At 40.7% G+C, this 23,876-nt stretch overlaps 1 protein-coding gene across 1 annotated transcript in view; it reads left to right on the forward strand.

The window, feature by feature from the left end:
• CFAP58 (cilia and flagella associated protein 58) overlaps positions 1-17,071 on the forward strand; it is a 57,470-nt gene extending 40,399 nt beyond the window's left edge. Inside the window, exons 16-18 of the mRNA XM_066555052.1 lie at positions 10,124-10,243; positions 11,725-11,858; positions 16,010-17,071. Coding sequence (XP_066411149.1) covers positions 10,124-10,243; positions 11,725-11,858; positions 16,010-16,130 — 375 coding nt within the window. The 3' untranslated portion in view covers positions 16,131-17,071. The remainder of the gene's footprint in view (positions 1-10,123; positions 10,244-11,724; positions 11,859-16,009) is intronic.
• Positions 17,072-23,876: the final 6,805 nt, after the last annotated feature.

Consider the following 23,876-nt stretch of genomic DNA (forward strand, 5'->3'; position numbering starts at 1 on the left):
TGGTCCCATTAAAGGGACAGCAAATTTGTTTGCTCTCACAGATGGTCACCAGTATAAGCAAATGGGAATGAAAGAAAGATTGGACCATATGAAACTTGAGGTTTGCTTTCAACATGGTATTCTATGATTCTGACTGAGAAACCTAAGCTGCCAAAACTTTATCTATTGACCAAATGGTTCTGGGAGGGTGGGGGGGAGGAGAAAGATAGAAAAATACTTTCCTGACCTTATAAAAAACTTTAGGGTTGCTATGTACCTTAAGGAAACCAGAGAGAGAAAAACAGTACTGGGAGGAGTGTGAGGTTTGAGGTTATGACTCCAGTTCTAAGTTGGTGGCTGGAATTTCAAGGAATTTGCATTGAAATATAGAAATGGGAAATACAGTGAGGACTCAGGCCTAACATTTACTTTTTGGCTTTCAGCTGGATATGAATCATAAAGAAAAAGTTTACTTCCCCAGTGTCATGCAGAATTAGGCGGATGTGTCAAAGGCACACAGCAAGAATAGCCTTGATTTAGACTCCAAAGACAAGCTCTGTTCTTTTTTCAAATAAAAAAACGTGTGCCCATGAACTCTGGCTGCAACCCAGTTCTAACTTGTGATGGATAAAAAATATCTCACTACCAGCTCAATATTATGATGCATAACAGTCTACTGAGTTAGTGCCATCAAAATAATTTCAGTCCAATACCTTGAAACTTATTTGAACTGGAATCTCCAATGCAGTATGAAGTGACATATGGAGGTACCTAATGCATCAAGTCACCCTTTAGGACTACTCTTAGATTTTTTTTCCTTCTTGTGCTATTCTTTTGTTTTCCTTTTGTTGTGTTTGAAAGGTTCATTGCTAAACTAGGACTTTAAGTGAGGATTTTAGCTTTGACTCCAAGTGGAGATGTTTTGTATTTAATATTGGTTTTAAATGGAAGGATTAATGTCTTTCAGTGGTTCTATATCTGGCATGATGATTTTTCCATGCAATTAGAATGTCTCTAATGTCTTTTGTTCTAACACTGATAATTTCTTCCCAATTAGTTTAATTATTTAATTTTTAAAAAATTGGTTGTGTAGCCAGCAGGGTTCTGTGGGTAGGGCAAAACCACTCACACTAAGCCAATTGTAGGATAATTGTGTTAAATCTTGGTGCAATTAACCAGGGTTCATATGCAATCCTGTGATGATGTAGTAAGGAATCATATCTCAAAAACACGAAAGTTATGAGTCACCTATGTGAAGGTCTCTTGAGGGTCTACATATCTACCTGAAAGTTTTGTGTGAGCTTTAATAATTCAATAAAAATCTGAGGAATGTTCAGTTCTTGCCCTAGCTCTCTTCAGAAAGGAGTTGATTTTGTATTTCTGCATATTTCCAATACACTTCTTGGTGCATTAGTTTATTTTAGACCTTCTAATCTCAGTCCATCTAGAATTAGAAGATGTTCTACGCTATAGAAATTTACAGCATGATAAACTGCTCTTAAAAACACACTGACATTTAGATTCTTTCCCTCCTCCCACATATGTTGCAATTCAAGTGGAAAAGAATAAAGTCTTCCCAGAAAAATACCCTTTTTTTGGGTATGTTTGTTTAAACAGGGTTTTGAAAAAAATGGGTAGGAAGTATGCTGATCACTTTAATGTCATCAGGTGGAGATAATTGGCTGCTCTTTAGGGTGAGAAAATAATTTTCCAATAAAAATAGTGCAAATATTTCTGGCATTGAGAAATGGGAAGCAAAGCAGATTACCTAATGAACAAACAAAATACTTCTGGTGAACAGTTTTCTTAGTGGACGAGATAATTTTTACTGACTCTTTGTGAAACTACCCCACCCTCATAAACCAAATATATTTCCCACGATAAATGGTTCTGGACAGAAGCAAGGTGTAAGTTCATTTGAGAAAATAACTTCTGGAGATCTGCACCATTTTTAGCTCATCTAATGATGTTTTGGTCAGAAATATTAAGAGGTTATTTACAAAGCTGAGGAAGTTGCAGGCAGAGTAAAAATCCCTTAGGGTTTATAGGTGGCATGTATACATGAATGCTGAATCTGTCTTACAAGTTTTTTAAAATAATTGATCTATTTACTTGAGTTTGAGCTTGAAAGAGAACTCTAGTGGCTCATCAGATGTCACCCCTCCTCATCATGCAAGATTGTTTTAATTACGTAAATACTATTCTTCATGGATGAGTGTCAAGCATAGTTTTGTGTCCTGCATTCCAATACATCTACTCCACCAAGTTTAGCACGTCTGAAGAGGTTGTTGCCTACAAGTACACTGTGGCTTATTGTGAGTTTTATTCCACATTTGTAACCTCCTGCTGTAGTACAGGCCTGCTCTTTCTGAAAAGCAAGGAGCAGGAGTATTGACACAGCCACCAGCATGGTGGTCCTGGGGGACCGGGAGACTGAGTTTCATTCCTGTGTCTTCAAGGAGTTTTAGTGAACTTTGGCAATTCATGTAATAACTCTTTGTGTCCAGAACTCTTGTAGAATCAGTAGAGGATCACTGCCCTGGCTGGAAGCAGTTCTTCAGCATGTGTACAATAAAGATTTAATACCATTCAGATACAAGGATGCCATGTAAGAACCTAAGACACAGCACTGTCATCTGTAATCTGCATCAGCAAAACAGAAACAGTGATTTCCAAAGTGTTTTATTCAAATACATTATGTTTGGTCTGAACTCAGAATCCTGAGCATGGATACCTTGTAACATTGGACTAAAAATATTTTGTAAAATATTTTGTAAAATATTTTGTAAAAGTTCTTAGTCAGAATTGCCCTTAACTTCAACATTAGTTTGCTAGCAAAAATCTTGGATAAAAAGTTCAGGAATTGTTCCAGCAAATAACAACTGAAAACAACCTTGTTTACTCCTCATTCCTGTGTTCAGCATGTATCTGAGAAGGAAATAAATCTGCTGTGCACCCCAGGGTAAAGTATATTAATCAACCAGTTATCTTGTTAAGGGAAAATAAATGACTTGCTGTGCTGACTGAATACATTGCAGCGCACAGACTTTGCAGTGCTGTGGCAATCCGATACTGACTGTCAGCCATCCAGAATCTGCTAGAGAAGCTGAATTATTGCAGGAGTGCAGCAGCAGTGTAGCAAAACATTCACAAGCCTATATTCTATAGGGTGGCCCAGAGCTAAAGGTACATCTTTAGTATTCACCCTTTGGCAGGTGTTCTTGTGTTAAGATAAGGGGTGTTCTGCTCTTCCCTCAGCAGCAAGATATGGACAATCTACAGCATCCCAGTCAGTGATGGATTATTATCTTGTATGACAGTTGTAACGGAAGCAAAACCCCACAAAAAAAAGTAATTCCACAGGGACAGACTAATTTTATTCTATTCCAGTTCTCTTAATTTTCATTCTTACTGTGAATGTTGCTGTTGTTGAGGGAACACAGGCAGAAAGATGCTGCAGCTAAGGCTGTTTTGCAGCTGTTAGAGGAAGGCAGGCAGAGTCACTGTGGCTGGTTGGGTTTTTTCAGAAGGGTTGCTTAAAATGGGACATGGGAAGACACAATCAGGTGTACAAAGAGCCCCATTTCTCCACTCTTCTCTTGAGACATCCAGTAATGTGCTGCTGAGTGCACAGGAGCCATGAACCTCAGTAGAGAGAGTCTCTGCCAAGTGGGGTGCATCAGTCAGCCAAGTGCTGCACCTCTTGGAGGCTCAGAGCTCAAGGCTTCCCATGCCTGTCTGAGTAGATACAGCTTAGAGGGGATACAAACAGGGGATAGGAAACTTGAGCACAGCAGTTGTCTTTACATGGACATTAGGATTCACTGTCTTTCCTCTTCCTTTAATCCTGGTTCTTTTTCTTTGAATTTTAAGAAGCAGGCAAGGGGAGCTGAAACAGAACTCCTTGAAGAATAGCAGAGGCTCAGCTCTAATTACAGTGAGCCTGAAGGAAGCCATGCATTAAAACATTCATGATTTCAGAATTGCTGTGTGTATTTCTTAGATGTACTGTTATTTCTTAATAGGTTCCAAACTGTAACAGGAGACTAGTCTTTCTTCCCTGAGGTACTTGATATATGCAGGGGAACTCTGCTGTCCTGTCAAAAAGATGTATGTAGGCTTTACTGCCTTGTTAGACAGGTATTGTAGATTTAAGTGGTGGCTTGACTTTGAGACAGCTGTTTAGAGGTAGCAGTGCCAGAACACCAAAGGACTTGAAGCAAAGTGCTCTCATCTTTCAGGGAAATCTAAAGATCTAAGTCAAGCAGGTGACTAAAGAGACATAGGTGCCTAACTTAAAAATAGATATTTCTAGAAGGATCTCCTCAATCTCTTTGACCCTTCAAGGTCATCTGCCAGATCAATCTGAAGTGAGAACAAAAGCTGGTTCTACTGGGAATCCTCATTCCCAAGCTGTCACCTGCAAGAACAGCCAATCATTATCAACAGAGCTGTGATAATTCTTTGAGTCATCTAAAATTTTAAAAATCTAAATGGCTATTGAATAGCTGAAATACATGCTGTTACACTGACAATAAAATACAGAAGTTTTTAAATCAAATAGTCTAGATCTGAAAAAGAGACTTAATTTGGTTTTTTTTCTTAGAACCCTGCATAAAGTAATTATTATAGAGTAAAAGGTTCCCCATCATTCGCTTTGTAGACTTATTCACTTAGAATATTTAGAAACCTTGTTGATAAGATTTGTATCAACCTCTGATCTCCTCCAGGTCACTTCAAGACAACCTGCTACTAGAATGCAAAACAAAGGTTTGCTTAGAGCTCTCTTCAACCCAGCTGTCAAGCTGCAGGCACTGTGAAAATAGTTGGAATATTTACATCAATCCATGTTATGTCAGGGGTAATTCTCACCTTCAAGGAACAGCTCACTTTCATGTGTGTGTATTTCTGCTCACAGATATAGGAGATAATTAATTGATAATCTTCTGCAATGCAAAGTAGAAACACTGATTAAATGAGCTGATTAATGTCATCTGATTAATGATTTTATAAACTCTTGTGTAATGTCAATAGTTAAAAGGGTACTGTAGCTGTTATTTCAGCAAGACACATCCATGCCATTTTCTTTGGATAGATTCTTAACCTCGTGTCTCAGAGTTCAGAAGTTGAAAGGAATATATGTATTTATTTGTTCATTGGAAAAAATACTGTTTTCCTACACCCTTATTAGGGAAGATCTAATAGTAACAGTTCCTAGCAATAATAATAATAATAATAAGTTGCAGCTGCACTCCAGGTGGAAATGTTCATACTTTGTTGTTCCTGGAAGATGATGATACTGCAGCATTCAGCTCTTGCTGTTGCAAAAAGCAGCCAAGGGTGGAGACCTTACAAGGTGTTTTCCTTGTTTCGAGGTCTCTTTCCTCTCTCATTAAGCTGTTTTGAAAATGCCAGTCAATTTGGTGCAGTTTGCTTTGTGTCAAAGGAAACAGAATTGCTCTTGAGAAGCTGGAGAAGTAAGTTACAAGACAAGTTTGGGTAGTGCAGATTTCACCAAAGGTGAGACTATCCCAGCCTTTCCTTCAAGCTGATGGTTTTCACAGGAAAACCTGAAACATCTAACACAGTGTTAGTGTTGCCTCACTGTGAAAGGGCCTCAGTGTCCTCTTTCAAACTTAATTAATGTATCCAACAAAAAACCTCACAGTGGTGAGATTAAGAAGTGTCCAAGTGATAATGAAAACAGGAGCTGTTCTAGGGAAGTGCATCCTTGCAAAGCTGTTTGCTGATGGATGTGGAATAGACAGGAAAGAGCATGAGCTTTTGGAAAGTGTTTACAGAGAAAGTTTATACTGCGCATTTCTCATAGTGCTAGAGGCAACTTTCTTCTGTTATTATAAAATTTCTGAAGGTCACCATATGCTAATTTTTTTCTTTACCTCATAAAACTTTTAAAGATACATGTACTGAGCCAACAGCTACTGCTAGGTGTACACAACAACAAATAAACGTTAGGCTTATACAGCAAAAATGACTATGACTAGATATATATGTCTGTGTATGTATTTAATCCAGATTTCTGTGTCCTGTTTAACACTTATGAAGAGGAATCACTGCCCCTAAGGATGCTCTGCTGCTGCATGGCATCATAAACAAAATGCCTCTGGAGTTCAGCACAGCACTGACATTTTGGTTATAGTGCCAATAAACAAGAAACCCCCTGTGGGCACGTTGACTGACTTGTTATCCCCACCAAAGCCATGAGGAACTATAGAGTGCTTGCATGGTTATTATATTGTTTTCTCCACCTTACTAATTAAAATAAGAATTTTTATTTAGGGTGAATGTTTTAGGGACTGCTGCCATACACTACATCACACACTTTTGCACTACATCTTTATCTTGTTGAGTTTTTTCTTTAGCTCAGTTGCGTGAGTAAGGAACTGGCATAAATTAAATTTACTCTGATGCAAAGTCTTTTGAACTTTTTTGTGGGGTTTTTTTTGACTTTTTTTGGGTTTGTTTTTTCTATTTGTTTTAGTAATTTATGTGATAGAAGCTTTTGGTGTATAATAGGATTTTTGTGGGTGTGGTGGAGAAGGCTCTTGGGGTACTGTTTTGCCAGGTAAATTTGTTGAATTATCTATTTGGAAAGAACTGATAAAATGAGGAAGCTGGGACTGCAGGGCCTATTTCTGCTGTGAAATCATCATTAAATGTATGATCATCCATCATCTCTGGTTCAGAAGAAAACCCTGGGCTAACTAACAAGATGTGCCATTTCCTGGTGTCATGGTGGGGGACAGGATGACACCAAATGGGGACACATCTTTAGAGCTCTATTCCAGCCTGGGACTGGTGAATACTTCCCATTCCCTGTCAATGGCTGTGAATGCCTTGCTGCCACTTTGGGAATGTGTCTGATGGTTCTGATGGTCCTTCTCACATGGAAAAGCAAATGGTGCTGTGCTGGTCAGCAGCAACAGCTTCTTTTGAAGTAGGGTTTTGCTGGCAAAAGTGATTCTTCTTGCTGAAGATGGAGGCAACTCAGCACCACCTAATTCTGGACAATCAACTGAAGTTTGCCAAATTTTAGCCAGTCTTCCGCAGAAGAAAAGAATTTTGTCTCAATTTGCTGTAGAGCAAGCAGGTCAGGAGAACTACAGAATTTGGCTGAGACAGCACCTAGTTAAATTTAGGGGAAAGCACCACTTACTTCCCCACCCTCCCTCTCCAAATTAATGGGTGAGAAATTTAGGGATGAAGAAAATTACTGTAATGGCTAGGCCTACAGACAGATCTGTGAGCTCCTCAGAGGTTCCCCTGGTAAACAAAACTAAGACAGAAAGGGCTATTCTAAAAATAATAGGCAATTTTATTTGCAGAATTTTTACAGCAGGTGTTCACAGAGGTCCTGAAATTCTCTTTGAAATGCCTGGAATTTAACTGTAATCCTCAGCCTGAGTGTCCCAGCATGTCCTACATACACAAAATGAATGTGCCACCATCTCTCTACCATCATCTTGGCTTAGTTTGTGGCATAGACCAGTAAAGCTTGTTGATGTTATGGGCTCAGTCCTACAGTCAAGCATCTGCTGAATTCCATGGGACTTTTGTGGTGGAAGGATCCCATAAAAAGCTTTGTTACTGGCCTACACCTGATCTGAACACAGGTGCATTACTCTTACCAGTGGAGGCTTAAAGCATGGGTTTGCAGAGATTTGATCTTCCCTCACCCCAAGAAGAAGAGTTGTGCCTCGCAGTGTGTTTGTGACTCTAAGTTCCTTGATCTCAAAACCTCAGAACTATGCTAAGATGTGTGTAGTGATGGCAGCCTGGTGTGAGGATGGAGGGAAATGTGAGGGGAGGCAGTTTGGGATGAGCCAAAGAAACCCAGTCATAATGGATTTACTTAATCTATTACAGAAAACAAATTTTTTCTTTATGAATTTGTGCTGATATTTCTTCTTGGTCATTTCTGATTTCTTATGTTTAGAGATGGAAGTACCTGCAAATGGACTTTGTGACTCATAGATTTACTCTTGTGGTTGGTGTTTTTAAATTAATTGAAATTAATTTATTTATTTTTAATTTATTTTTTGGATCCTGGGGTAAAATTTCAGAAATTAAAGAAATGTCAACCTGTGAATACAAGCTTCTGCTGAGGAGGAAAGAAGTATCCAGGGTTTTCTTTTAATGTTTTGCTGACATATGGTGTTTCTAACTCAGTGACAAATTAATTGACTAGATGTAAAAGAGATGGACAGTGCTCAGCAAGGAAGGACAAGATATGCATTATAAGACATCTGGTTCTGCCTCTGTTGGATTATGGATACAATATACATTGGACACCTAACGAGTCTCTGCTGCATAAAATAGATTCTCCTTACAATAGAATGGCATACTTTGTCTCTAAATGAGGTTATTATACACACCATTGCACAGTTTGAAGAGCTTGGTTGGCCATTGTAGAGGGTAAGGAGAGAAAAAAATTGGAAAACAATTGCACTTAAGACCTTCAATCTATCAATTGCCTCATATTTATCAAAGTTGCCATTACACTATTACAAAATACAAATATATGATACATTCAGGGTTGAAATGTTAATAATGACTGGCCAGATTTTGACAAGGTGGATTTTTCTTTTGCAGTTGTTTTTACGTTGCAGTAAAATCTTACTTCCTCAGAAGTAAGAAAAGCTGGTAGTGGAAATACCACTATGATGTGGAATACTTAACTTTTTACTCAGACTGAATTCTCAATTTAGTATTTGCTGCTATGCAAACCTCAGTCTGAGTCTCAGGAAGTTTTGATTTTTCCAGAGATAAACTGTGAACAATTTCATTTATAGGGAACTCTTCCTCAGTAATCTGCAGAGTTTAAGGACAATGCTTGCAAAAGTAAGGCATGATTTGAAGTGATTCCATTTTGGTGTCCCAACTTGTGACCATTGTAGTTCATAGTTTTCAGAAAATGATGAGGTCTAAAAGCTCCTCTACACTCCTTATGTTCTTGAAGCTGGACACCTAAAATTTTACATCTTCAAAATAGCAAACCACTTCTGAAAACCCTGGCTCAACTACTGAGAAAAACCAAATGTAGCAATTTTAGATGGTGTGATGGCAGCATTTCCCACATTAACAGACAAATTCTGTGGTAAGAGTTGTAGAGAGACCTTATAAAAAAGGCAGTTAAAAGGGGCTTTGCCAAATCCAGTGTAAATAATCACCTATCCTGGCTTCTTCTTGACATTTTTGTCTTCCTCAGTTTAATGTTTTGTCTGCTACTCTCCTTTTTATTTCCAGTTTCCATTGTACCAGAAAAGGATGTGATCTTACTAAATTATATTATTTAAGGATCTTAGTTTTCCAGGGTAGATAGTAAAACTATTGTAATGTGCAAAACTATGAAGGTGGCTTTTTTCAGAGCTTTATTCCTCAGACTAAAAACAACTACACTCTCAAAACACAGTTGAAAGCAGCATTTCAGTACAGAAAGCTGTAAGTGGGTCCATGGTGTGGTTTCTTTTCAGGCAGGGCAATATCCAACTCCCACAAGTATTACTGTTCCAACATAAAGGACGAGGAGACACATGACAAAAATTACTTGGTAATTGTGCTAGTCATAATTGTTGCTGTTTATAATTCCTTTCCCAGAGCCCCTGCAGTTAAACTGAAAGGTTATATATATATAAATATCTGTGTGTGTGTATATGTGCTTTGCAGGACTTTCTTTGGAAGAAGTAACTCTTTCGTACAGTCCTTTGCTGACATTTCTATAGCCAGCTCACATCCTGTTGGGTGAAGCTGTGATCCTTAATGTAAGGCAATGTGATCATAAGAAGAAAGATTACAATAAGCACAGTTTCTAGTGATTAATTTCCCAGCCCTGGATACTCTTCCAGTAAGTGCTGAGGTAGAGAGTGCTTGCTGGTGATGGTGTTTAAGAGCATTTCATTCATGGTTTGAATTAGCTGGATGTTTATCTTAATGAGCTCTCCCACTGCTAACACAACAACTTTAAATACCTTATGGCTAGTGAGGAAAGCCTGACACACAGGCAGATTTGTTTCTCCAAATACCTTCCTGACTGAGTTGCAATTTTCAGTGAGCTTGATTTCCTCTCAGGCTGTGCTGCTGCTGTAGTAGTTTAGTGAGACTCCTCCTCTTGTCCCTTCCTTAGGAAAAGGAGAAGCTGTACGTGGAGCTGAGGCACGTGCTGGCCCGGCAGCCTGGGCCCGAGGCCGCGGAGCAGCTGCAGCAGTACCGGAACATCCTCCGCGAGAAGGTGAAGCAGATCAAGGTAACAGGCGCCCACTGTCCCTGGGGAGGGGCTGCAGGGAGATCCTCAGTCAATTGTGTGCCTGCCCTAGTGCACTAGACCAGGACAGCAGGGTTTTATCACTGCATCTCCTCGAGGGACAGCACAGAGCAGCAAACGAACTTTTTTTTGCACGTTGTTCTACTTAGTTTAATTAAAATAGAGGAGAAATCTTGTTAAAATATGAGTTAGCAGCACAGTGCTGTAAATATGTATTTTGCAGGGGAATTCTGGGATACTGCCAGCTTTTCATTCAGCTTATTTTCCTTCCCTTTATCTTAAACTGTTAATATCTTTAAGAAGCAAATCAAAGCCATTTTGTTTTCTTTTTAACAAACCAGTGAGACTATACTGAGAATCCAGTCTTAAGTTACTGTTTTTTCTCTTGCCATGTGTACATGTATATTTAGATTTGCAGATTTTGTGGAGATGACAGGAGGAACCTGTTCTAACCCCTTGTCAGTTGGAGGGAGGAGTTCCTGCTTCCAAAAGAATCTTGTAGAACATTTAAAAAGCATAATATTAAAAAGTGATTCTTTGATAGAATTCAATGATATTCTATGAATAAGCTGATCTTCTATTCTTGCCTGCATGAGAGATCATCTCCCCAGGAGTTCATCTACTTCTGCAGCTCCTCTCTCTGTTGAAGTCATCATCTCCTGTTCACTGCATCATAATCACGTCTATACTAACCATGAGGAAAAAAATGCTGGAGCAGATGGGCCCTTAGGAAACAAAGAGGCTGTTATGCAAATCTTAGCTTTCCATGGAGAAGAAAAACAATGTAGAAAATGTAAAATAGAAGCCAGGGTTTAGCTAAACTGAACGTGATTTGAAGTTCTCCATACGGTCCTTATTTGTCCTTAATGCAGTCAATTGCTGCTTTGCATTTCAGACACAGCATGCTGTAGTATGATGGCATGCATGCATTTTGGGGTGCCAGGTCAAGCTATTACTCTTTTGAAAGAAAGAAGGTGCACTATGCGTGTTCCTCCTTTTTCAGAATTTTACTGATTCACATATAAGTGGCTTTGTATTCATATTTGCAGTGCCTGGTACTACTTTGTCTGGATTGAATTACTCCACTTAGCAGTGCATCCCTGTGAATAAACCCCATTATTATAAAATAATTCCCTGATTTATTAGGACCTTAACTTTGGATTTTTGCCCAGCTTTATGTCCCAGAAATTAAGAGCTAATGTAGCTATTAATGGCATTCCCGTAAAGCTTGGAGCATATTTTACATGTTGTATTATGGTTAAATGGCATAACCTTTATTTTGTAAGATGTTTTTAGGTGAAAGGAGGTGAGATCAAATGAAACATCAAGTGGGAAAAAGAATTGTGGTAGAAAATGATCATGTCTTACATCATCAAATATAAAAAGAGGAAGTGCTTGTAAAAGTATTTATGTGTAAGTGAAGCAACATCTCCTGTTTCTGCTGTTTGTGTTTTGTTTATTAGGTTTTATCCTCAGAACTGACTATGTGTGAAACACAGAGCAAAGAATACAAACATGAAATTGAAAGACTTAACAATGAGCTTCTGGAAGTGAAAAAGAAATATCTGTCTCAGAAACGCAAGGAGCAACAGAAGAAGTATGGGAAAACACTTTTGTCTACACAACTTTCTGCCTAAGCTAGATTTTTGTTTTAGACCCTTTGGATCAGAATGTGGCCAAATTTGACTGAGGTGATACAGTTTTGTTGCCTGATTTTCCTGAATGTTATCCTTCATGTTCCTTCAGTCTGTTCTGGATTTACCATAATCTATGGCCAGGACAAGAACATCCATCAGAGATGTTGCTGAACACGTTCTGCAGTCCAGTTAAATTATTCATACTAGTGAGATGGTGCCCAGAGAACACAGATTAGTGTCTTGTCTCTGACATCAAAGCATAGAATTATAGAATGGTTTGAGTTGGAAGGGACATTTAAAAGCCATCTAGTCCAATCCCCCTGCAATGAGCAGGGACATCTCCATCCAGATGAGGTGCTCAGAGCCCCAGCCTGACCTTGAATATTTCTGGGATGGGGCATCTACCACCTCTCTGGGCAACTTGGGCCAGTCTTTCACCAGCCTCATAAAAGAAAATTTCCTTCTTATATCTAGTCTAAATCTACCCTCCTTTAGTTAAAAACCCTTATCCCTTGTCCTGTTGCAGCAGGATTTCTGGGCTGTGAGTGCACATGGCTGGCTCATGTCCAGCCTCCCACCCACAGCACCCCCAAGTCCTTCTGGGCAGGGCTGCTCTCCATCTGCTCATGCCCCAGCCTGGATTGATGCAGGGCTTGCCCTGACTCAGGTGCAGCACCCCACCTGAGATTCCCATGGGCTCACTTCTTGAGCTTATCCAGGTCCCTCTGGATGGCATCCCATCCCTCAGGTGAGTCAACTGCCCCATTCAGCTCATCATCTGAAAACTTGCTGAGGGTGCTAAGGGTGGGCTTTAATGAGAGATTTCTTAGATTTCTGCAGTCAGATGATGTGATCTGTTACCAAGTTTTTCAGTATGCACAGAAAGCCTTTTGTCTTTTCATTCATTTCCATCCTCACCTGGTGCCTTCCTCACACACTAAAGCCAGTGGTTCTGTACCATTGCTGAATATAATTCAAAGCTGCCTTTATTAATTCTTCCCTAATTTCAGACAACAAATGATTTGATGACTAAATTAGCAAAATAATCAGTGATAAACAGTGACTTTTGTCCATCTGCAAATTGCATAATGTTAACCTTAATGTTTGGAATTAGCAGCAATTGTGCAGTGCTAATGGCCTTTTTGGAGCTTTAGGATCAATATGTGAGGCTACCATAATGCCTGATAATCCATTTCCAGCAGCTAAATGTCTCCTTCACAGTAGATTTGGCGTTTCTATTTCAGACTCTGCCATCATGTCTTGTTCTGTTCATAAAATGAGGAGAAGTTCACCCACATTTTGTTGTTATATCTCACCTAGAATTAATTCCTATCATAAAAACTCCACTTGTTAAGGACATAATTGCTTTAAAATAAAAAATACTGTGTGAGTTGATGGTAGCTGAGCAGGGCAATGTTATACAGCGAAAGAAATTTCATATTGAAAGTCATTTAGTGCTGGATACACTGTTTATAGGGTCAGGATAAATACCTGCTACTGGGGCAGCTTGTCAAGTTGTTCTTTTGGGCAATCATGCCTGTAGTCTGATGAGCATTGGTGTCTCTGTGACATCTGTGTTTTGGAAGTACATTCAGGTACTGTTAGTGGAGCTTCTGCAGGCTGGCATCATCTTGAGGTCCCCAGCAGAGCCTCAGAAGGCACCAGTACTGTGCTGCCAGCCCTGGCTTGCACCTCTGCAGTCTTGTGGCAGCTGAGGGGTGGTGCTGGGCTTTGCTCTCCTCTGCCCCTCATTGCTTTGGTACCCCCGTCAAGCCTGTTGGACTGCATCCTGCTTTGAAGAGCCCAGAGGCATTACTGGGCATGCCGGTCCTGGGCAACTGCAACTTCTGCTGTCTCTAGGCTGTGCTTTGTGTTGGCAAGGGAAAACAACATTGTGCAGCCCTCTTTCTCCAGCCTCCCAGGTGTCCCAGCAGGACACATTGCTGGCTTTCTGCAGCAGAGAGAACCTGTTGTGCAGTCAGGTTCTTCCCCACGGAGTCCTCTTCCCTGCCATCCAGCCATCCCACACCCCTGCTGCCTCGGGCAGGGCTGTGCCTGCTGTGTGGATGCTGGCCAAAGAGCCAGGGCCATTTGATTCATACAATCTCAGATAACTCTAAATCCCAGCTGACAGAAAACCACTGACTTGATTCTCTGTCTTGCTGGCTAATGTTAACATCATGTCTGAAATAAATGTAGCTGGTTTTGCTAATAAAAAGAGGATCCTGTCAGGACTATAGCATTAACAACATTATTGACTACCCTGGTATGAAAGAGAATTAATACTCTTGGATAACCTTACACAAAGTTATCATCTAAAGCTTTTATTGATTTGCACAAGATAGCTTTGAGTTGTGGTTTAACATCGTGGTACTGAATAAATGCAGCTTTGCATGTGGTGCTGAAGGAATATAGTAACAGTGGGAATTTAGCTTTGTTTTGTGTTAAAAATGAAAATTCAGTGTTTAAGATTTTGGTTGTGAAATTGAAATCCTCTTTTTCAGCTCTCTGATTCTGAATGTTGCTTTTCCCGGTTGTCTTAGCTGTTCTTGTTCTATCTCTTCCTGTTTTTAACTTCAGCTCCTTGAACCCTTTCTGCATCACTATTTTCCTGGTTGCTTCTAGAACCTGGATCCCATTTTGATCTTGATAAGGATTTATGAGAAAATATGAAGCTTAAATCTACACCAGAGACCTAATCCACCAGTCCTATATATGTAAATAACTGCACTGAGGGATGTCAGTAGTAACTGGGAGCTTTTGCACGTGGCTGGTTGCACATTACTTCTGCATAATATATTATAGTATTCAGTTGCATAGAATTTTCCATACTGATGAGCACATCTGTTTGTTGTCTCCATGGGAGTACGAGGAAAAATGAGCATGGATTCTGGATCATTTTCTCTCCCCAGACTTGGAAGCCCAATAGTGAGATGGAATAAGCCATCTAAATACAGAATGTTAGTTTCTAGTCCTGTCAGCAGGCATATCCATTAGAGCTACATTGATACAATTAAAACCAGTTATAAATGGTTTTTGTTGTTAAGTTTATGCCATCTTTTTGCTATTCTCCTACATCTCTATGGGTCAAGTTTGGAAAAGGATGCATAACTAGACATCTGACACACTTTCTCTGAACTTCTTCATATCCTGACAGTTATTTAGGGGCAAATAGAAAAGTAATAATTACAGAAGTGTTTTCTTTTCCCTTAGTGGGGACTGAGAAAAGATACTCATGTGAGAAGGCTAGATTTTGTACAAGTGTGGTCGCACTCACAGTTGTTTTTCAATCTCAGTGACTGTGAAATAATGTGCTGACCTTCTTTGTAAAGCCTTGAGACTTCTGCTGTTAAGATAAACTAGAAGTTCATAAAGCTCCACTTGGTTAATTTTAAGTATCTCAGGACCTCTCTCTGAAGCATCCAGGTATATTGCAGTAAGGTTGGAATTTTGCCTTTTGTCCTTGTAGTGCTCTGCTTACCTCCCCAACTTTGGGAGAGTGGAACCAGCTAACCCTCATTCCCTCCTCTTGAGGACATCAAAGTCAAGACCTGGATTCTCAGATGGAGCAGCTCCCTGGGGCTGTCAGTGCACCCACAGCACACTGCTAGCTTTCTGCAAATGTCACAGGCAGGGCAATTATCACTGGAACTTTGTTAAAATGTGAAGACAGATAGCACTATATATTCATTAAAATTCAACAAAGGAAAAAACCCTCCCCATTGTGCCTTTGATGAATGTAGCTGTTTGTTTGAAAACAGGCATATTCCAGCTAGAAAAGGATGGTGATTAGAAATCTGAAGTCATGAAGCTCATGTACATACTTGCTCTAATGAGGTGCTCTGACCATTTTGGGGAATAGCACAAAGAAAGCTCATTTATTTCTAATTTTTAATAATTTCAGACTCCATCAGTGGTTTTGTAATTAGATCCAAACAGACACCTAGTCTTGGAGGTTTAGCCTAACAGGCTTTAATCAACACTTTTTAAATGATCTCTTGATACATGGTTGCATCAAAGAAACTGGAGGACACAGATTTCCTTAGTTTGTAAGCATCTCTGCACTGCAGAATGAAATATGAATTTTCTGTTTCTTTGTTTCTATTTAAAGGGAGAAGGAGCATTCCAGCATTGATATGAGGACAAAATTACCACCCCTCAAGACTCATGTACCTCACTTCAACTTAGGGGGCTTTCCTTCAAGCAAACCCATTCCCAAAATTGCAGTCTAGGAATGCACTCATCTAGTTGCATTCCTGCTCCCAATTTCTTGTTTGAGAAACTGTAATTTTAAAAGAGATTCAGAATCTGCTGAAATCACTGTATCACCTTCCGGAAAAAATGGTATATTGCATGTAATCAAAAACATTTTTACACTGGAATTACATTTTATATTAGAATTAACATAGTTCTTTTTACAATCTGTGTACCAAATCTGCCCATTTGATGCCAGCAGACGCCTGCACGGATGTAAATGGACAGTGGAGATATTTCTTCTTCAATATTGTGTCTCTATTTAGCACTGTAATGCCACAAAATGCCTTAATATGTAGTTATTTCTCTTTTATCTACCTCAGTTGTAAGCACTCTCTCCATTTATCTTCTGACTCAAAGCACCTGAAAGAAATGAGAATCCAGAAAAGAAGAAAAATTAATAGGCTGATGTTTCAAGCCCTGCTGAGCAAATGCAAAATTAACAAGTCTTTACTTAGATGTACATATGTAGCAGTTCTCTGTGTAGGTAGTGTATAATAGGGTTTATGCAGTGTTAGCTACAGTTGTTAGGAAGATCAAGGAAGTTTGTGGCCACAATGTACATTATTAAGAGCACGATTGTGTTTACTCTGGTAGATACAAAGTGACATAATTATGTCTGTTCAGACTGGGGGGACTGTGCACACTCACTGGGACGAGCTGTTCTCCCACACAAATCCTTCCGAGCGATTAAAACTTGGACTCAAAACATGGCAAACTTTATGCTTTAATTTCTAGACACTTGGGCATTTTTGTAACTTTCAGAAATTGTTTTTGTAATACAGCAGGAGCCCTCCAACCTTTTCAGCCAAAAGAGATTTAATTACCATTCATTAACAAGTGAAATAACAAAGTCACGGCATGAGGTGCTGAAGTATAGAAAACTTTCAAGCTGTAAAATAAAATGTTTTGAAACCGATTTGAACGTGGAAGTTTTTTTCCCTGCCTGGGGGATAAAAATACTTGTCCAAAGAGATATGCTGATAAATATTTCACATCCAGAAAAAAAAAAAAAGCCCAAAAAAACCCTTTGCAAAGATTTTGTTCTTTTCTTTGGTGGAATACATAATTAAATATTAAAGCTACTGTGGGAAACTTTAATGGTAGTGTTTAATTCAAAAGAATCAAGTTAAATACGACAGGGATCTACTTTGCTTTTACATTGGGGACCAGAACACTTAGTCATCAGATCCATTGTATTTTTCTTTTGTCCTCAAAATAGCTATTATTGCTTTTCTCATTGTCAAGTGCATTATGCTAAACTTATCATTTTGGGACAGGCATGCTGTCAGAATAGTGTCTTTTGTGTATCTGACATGTCCTTATAGATGCAATAATTGACAATAAGTGACATGGGCACTTGAGCCTGATGGAATCCCAAGTAGGTTTTGCTGAAGCTTTTAGAAGTTGGTATTTTCTAAGGTCCTAAGTATCCTGCCTGGAGCTGGATTCTGCTGTGCTTACACTGGCAAGTAATTTGTATTGAAATAAATCATCAAAGACACATTTATTAATTCACATGGACTGGAGGCACTGTTGGACTCCAAGAACTCTGTCACTCTGTAGAGAAGCCGCTGATGTATTACACTCCAAAATGTACAGTGTGCCCCCTAACTCATCCAGAGATAATCTGAGTCTCTGTACATCTCCCACAGAATCACAGAATCATTCAGGTTGGAAAAAATCATCCAGTCCCACCTTTGGCTGAACACCAGCATGTCAACTAAACCAGGGACCTAAGTGTAATGCCCAGTGATTTCTTGAGCAACTCTTGTGCAGATGTGGCTCCACCACCTCCCTGGGCAGCCTGTTCCAATGCTCAACCACCCTTCCCGTGAAGAAATTCTTCCTGGTGTCCAGCCTGAGCCTCCCATGGCACAGCTTGAGGCCATGTCCTCTTGTCCTATCACTTGTTACCTGGGAGAAGAGGCTGAACCCCAGCTTCTGTCCTTTAAGGTAGTTGTAGAATGATAAAGTCACTCCTGAGCCTTCTTTTCTCCAGGCGGAGTCCCCCAGCTCCTTCAGCAGCTCATTATAGGACTCTCTAGACCTTCCCCAGCTCCATTACCTTTCTCTGAACATATTCCAGCCCCTCAATGTCTTTCTTGGGGTGAAGGACACAGCACTCGAGGAATGACCTCACCAGTGTGGTCTCAATTTTTCTCTGGTTGTTACCAGGGTTTAGGAGACAAATTGTCTCAGTGGTCAGGGGAAAGGAGAGGAAGCCAAGCAGATGGAATTTGTTCCCTACTTTCATATATTTTTATGAGTGCAGTAGTAAAATGGATACTTTTCTATCTTTAGTTGTACTTAATAATAGCTTTGTACAGCACAAGTAAAAAGCTTTTCTGTAAATTATTCTTGACGTAAGTTTTTCCTGTCTTTAAAATGGTTGGGATGGTATTTGTCTAAAGACTTGCAAAGGTAAATTCACTTACATTGAAAAGGTGGCTAGTCTTCCAGATTAAAAAAAAATGTAGGGGATGGCAAAATAATGTGATTTTCTTGTACAACATGTTCTTCCAGCCTAAAGAGCTGAGAATTGAATACAGTAAATTTCACCTACAACGTAAAGAAGCTGTTACTTGTTCATCCACAATTTCAGGCATCAAGATGTGAATGTGCTGGCTACTATCTTCAGTTTTATTGCATTATTTACTTACTACCACAGAAACTAAATTCAGAGGCTAATTTGGAAAAAAAGAAAAAAAAAAGACAAGAAAATATAGTCATCAAATTATTGCCAGTAACTTTCAGCATAATCAGGAATAAAATAACTGCAGCCAGTTTAATTTATAGTGCTAGAGAGTGAAAACCATTTCTGAGTTCATATAATAGAACGGATTAAAGCACACCAAATCCCTTCCCCCTGGTCTATAAAAGTCAGGGAGCTTGAAAAATTGCTCTGGATGTCTGTGAGCCCAGCTGATGCTGAGGTGCTTTTAGTGTTCAAGGATTTGGCTTGCACAGCAGGGAAAGGCAGAGCGCTAATGAGAATATCATTTGTTCACTTGCTTCTGCATTGTGAGCAGCAGCTCTGAAGTGCTTCTCTAAGTTTTGTTGCAGAAAAATGTTAATTGAATTCCAGTCTGTGCAAGATGTAGCAAGTATATCTTTAACTTCTTGTTCCTGTAAAGATGTGTGAAAAGATGGAGGTGAAGGGCTGTGATCCATGGCACTTAAGTTAGAGAAAATCTTTCTTCACTTTAATTGCTTTGGATTGGAGTTTGCACAGTAAACCTGTCCTGGAGCCTTTCTTAGTGAGCAAAGTATGTAATATTGTTCAATTTCAGAGACCTTACAGTATGTAGATAATATTTTAAGTAATTTCACATCAAAATTAAGCTCTGTCTGATCTTGTTTGGCAGGTCCGTGCTCAGTGTATTGCATGAGCAGGACACAAAAAAGACAATGTACACTGAGCTATCAAGTTCAAATGTGGGCCCATGACCCTTCTGGGATCGCCTGTCAGCTATGAAAGACAGAGCACAAAAATCCAGCCCTTAATTTACCCTTGCTTTGTGAATCTGGAGCAGCAGATTCACACACCCAGTAACATGTCCTGATGCTGTAAAGCTGGGAACCCTTTGAGTCAACAGCAGTGAAAACCAGGGCACAGCTCAGACCCTGTTTTGCTGAGATCTACAAACCCAGGATGGGCTGGGGAGGCAGGAGAGGGGCTGAGAACTTGGCACGTGCAGACTTTCACCAGCAGCACAGAGCAGAGGCTTTGCTGTGAGGGGAGCAGCAGGTGCTGGTCCCTGGGACACTGATGGGTCTGGAGGGCTCTGCTCAGCTCCCCCTGGGCACATTGAACAAGCTCAGCCCTGCAGCTGAGCTCCTTGTGCTGTGCTGTCCTTCAGGGAGCCACTGGTGCCCTGACAGGAACAACTGCAGTGCTGTCTCCTGTGTGCTGACCAAGGCCAAGCTGCCCACAGGATGAAGAGGGATGGATTGCACTGCCAGAAAAGGGATCTGAGGGTGTAGAAAGCTCAGGTGAAGAAGGTGAAAGGTTTTTCTCCCAGAGCTTTCAAACAAGGAGCTGCTCCAGAGGCGTCCAGCAGCATGGCCCAGAGCACTGCTTGCAGGTGGGTTGTCACTTACTGTGAGTCTACAGTCCCTGCTCTCAGGTTGCTGCTTTGTACCTTTGTTGAGTGTGACACTGCTGTGTCCTAAAAAAGTTGCAAGATAGAGCAAAGAAAGAGATCCCCTTGCCTTATTCCCTGTTGCCCATGGGAGGTTAACAGAGGGCAGAGGTACCAGGGGAGTCAAAAAGAGAAGCTGGGCAGCAAAAGCAGTGCCTGCCATCTCTGAAATGTTAATGACTCTTCCTGAAAATTGGCCCATCCCAACTATCTTTACCCAAATTAGAGTCTCTATATCCTGTATATTTGTATTTAGGCACTTTAGCAATTGAGTATTATTTTCCTAGCTGGTGGTTTAGCTGTTGTGCCATCTCCTCTAGCAGAATGTATTTTTAGTGTGTTTAGTGCATTTCTAAAAGCAGACACTTGATTTTGATGCTCTTTCTCTTCCCTACTTGGGTGCTTTGTAAGCAGCCTCACACAGATCAGTAACTTGTGCTGTTCAGCATACAGAAAGATGTCAGGATCTCATCCCCTGGGCTTGTCTGAGAGCCCTGTTCTCCAGAGGGGAGCTGAATCTGAGTCTGTAGCAACTGAGGGTGTGAGGGAGCAGGGCAGGACCTGTAGGACACGCTGCAAGTGGCTGAGGTCAAAGCAGCTGCCTGCCCCTCTAAGCCTGACCCTTCAGCTTCCTTTCTCCCTGAAATGTGAGAGCAGCTGTGAAGGTTTACTGAAACTTTCAGTCCCTTTGCAGACCTCAGTAGGTTTAAAAACCTATAAACCTCATCACAGGTGTATAGAGTCTCTTAGATAAGTTGGCTTCTTCGTGGTGGTGGTGTTTTTGTTGTTGTTTTTCTATTGTGGGGGTTTTGTTGTTAGTTGTGGGTTGGATTGTTTTGTTTTGTTTGGGTTTTTTTTTTTTGTTGTTGTTTTTGGGGTTTTTTTTGGTGGTGAGATCTTCAGCTTACCCAAGACCCAGGAAGAAAAAAAAAGTGCAGAAGTTGTTTTGAAGGATGTTATATTTGCAAAATGGATCTTGACAGATCTGAGTTTCCTTCTATGGTGCCCAGGAGCCTCCCTTTCTGGTGGTGGGCACTTTAATATGCCCAGGTGTGAAGTGGATATAAAAAACTACGATTTCAGCCAGTCTAAACTGATTTAAACTTCACAGTGCTTCACAGCAAGAGCCATTTCTCAGGGCTCTTTCTTGGCAGAAGACTAAGCAGTAATTTAAAGCCATTTTAATCTGAAATGAGAATCTCTACATGGGGTTTGAATGCACTTCAAGTGCAGTATGTATTTGCAACTTTTGTTGATCCCTCTTAATTTTCCAAGTGTCCCTGTAGAAACAAAGCATGTTTGTGTAGTGGCAAAATGCAGTGATAGCTCAGACTTATTGAGAGCCATAGGATGATAAAAGCAAAAGTACTAAGGGAGTGGTATATTTGGCATCACCCTGGGATGCTGCTGATTAACCATTCTTTCCTACAAAAAATATAGACACTGATCAACGTGACCTCCTGTCTTCCCTCCCCATGAACAGCCTGAAATTCTATCCTAAGAACAGAGTGTTTCTGGAGGAAAGATGTGTATTTTGTTGAAAGAATAAATAAGAAATTTTAGAATTCTGTGCCCAGCTTCTGCCAAAAGCAGTTTTCTAGGATTGCTTTGACATTCATGTGATCACGCCAAAAGCTATTCTGTGGCAGCTGAGCTGCAGGAACTGACCACAGGTACTGAGCTGTCCCCAATTGCAGAGTAAAATGTGTTTGCTTAAACCATCTTGCTCACTTCAAATGAAAAGGTGCCCAAGCAGCAGTTTAAATAAGCTTGTTTTACTTTGCAGTCAGGGCAGGCTATGAGCAAAAACCCAAAGGGTGGTAACTCACAAATTTGGTAAAATCTTTGTAAGGGTTTGGTTTTTCTCTGTAAAAGCTGTGCCTCTCCGCAGCCCCCTTTGATGAAGGAAGTTCAGAACCTCATGATGTTGTTGAATGACAGGGCAAACTCTGGGAGTTACCTGGGAAATAAATATTCTTGCTTCTGAGCCCCCAGTTGAGCTACCTCCTCCCGTGCAATTTCTGTGCTTTTGTTCAGAGGTATTCCCTCTTGGCCAGTTAGGAGAACTCATCACTGGAGTGTTATTTTAACTGAGTGTACACAAGTCTTCAGAAATTGCCAAGTCCCTTGCTGATTCAGGTGCTGTAGAGGAAAAAGATAAGCAGACCTGAAATGTCTTGGACCAGACTTTTTTAACAGCCCTGCATTGATTTATTTGCTCAGTGGTGAGCTGTTTGCTAACTCCTGATGCTTCCAGCACTCCTGAATTTGCAGCAGCTTTGCTAGTCAGCTTCTCTTGCCAAAGTTACCTTCAAAATTCCTTAGAGCAACTCTGTTGTGGCTTGGTTTCAGAGTGGATTCTGTTGGCCTTGTTGCAGAAAAGCTGTTTCTATTGGTATGCAGCACAGAAGAGGAGTGATGTGCATTAACTGGAAGAAGTGAGCAATTAAGTGAACTTTGGTTACAGAACTCAACAGATTTCTGCCTGGGTACATGAGTGAGGGTTTAGGGTATTCCATTTGCATCTAAACATCCAATTTCTATTTTGCTTTTAAAATGGTGTGGGCTTAGTGAATCCAAGTCTCCTTCTATTTTGTTTGTTTTCTGAATTTCACCATTGATATTGAATATTGATGGCATGCAAACCATTCCTAGGCCAGAGAGACCCTGACAAATCAGAGAGATGGGCAATCATGAACTGTACGATTTTTAACAAGGGCAAGTGCCAGATTCTGCACTTGGGATGGGGTTGTGTGGGTAGATTGGGGAATGAAACTTTGGGGAGCAGCACTGTGGAAAGGGACCTGGGGGTCCTGATTCATGGCAAGCTGAACAGGAGTCAGCAGTGCCCTGGCAGCCAGGAGGCCAGGTGTGTCCTGGGGGGCATCAGGGACAGCATGGCCAGCTGGGCAAGGGCGGAGATTGTCCTGCTCTGCTCTGGGGCAGCTTCACCTCCAGTGCTGGGGGCAGTTTGGGTGCCACAATACAGAAAATACATTAAATTGTTAGAGAACATCTGAAGGAGGCCACAAGGACGGGGAAGGGTTTGGAGGGGAAGCCTTGTGGGGAGTGGCTGAGGTCACCTGGACTGTTCAGCCTGGAGAAGAGGAGACTGAGGAGATCTCACTGCAGTTACAGGTTCCTTGTGAGGGGAAGAGCAGGGGCAGACACTGATCTCTTCTTTCTCATGACCAGTGAGAGGGATCAAGGAAATGGCACGAAGCTGAGCCAGGGAATGTTTAGAAAAATGTTCTTCACCCAGAGGATGGAACAGGCTCCCTAGGGAAGTGGTCACAGCACCAGGCCTGACAGGGTTTGAGAAGTGTTTGGACAATTCTCTCAAGGCATGTGGTGTGACTCTTGAGGTGTCCTGTGCAGGGCCCAGAGCTGGAGTCTATGATCCTGATGGGTCCCTTCAAACTCAATGAATTCTATGAAATGGTGTCCCATGGTCAGTAACTCAGGATAAGCAGCCTGGATGGATACACTGAGGGTCATCCTCAGCAGTGAAGTGTTTCTGTCTTACAAGACTCTGGGGTCTCTGGTGGTGTTTCTGGTGGGTTTTCCTGTTGGTAGACC

This window comes from Molothrus aeneus, chromosome 8 (assembly GCF_037042795.1).
Source record: "Molothrus aeneus isolate 106 chromosome 8, BPBGC_Maene_1.0, whole genome shotgun sequence".
NCBI classification, from domain to species: Eukaryota; Metazoa; Chordata; class Aves; order Passeriformes; family Icteridae; genus Molothrus; species Molothrus aeneus.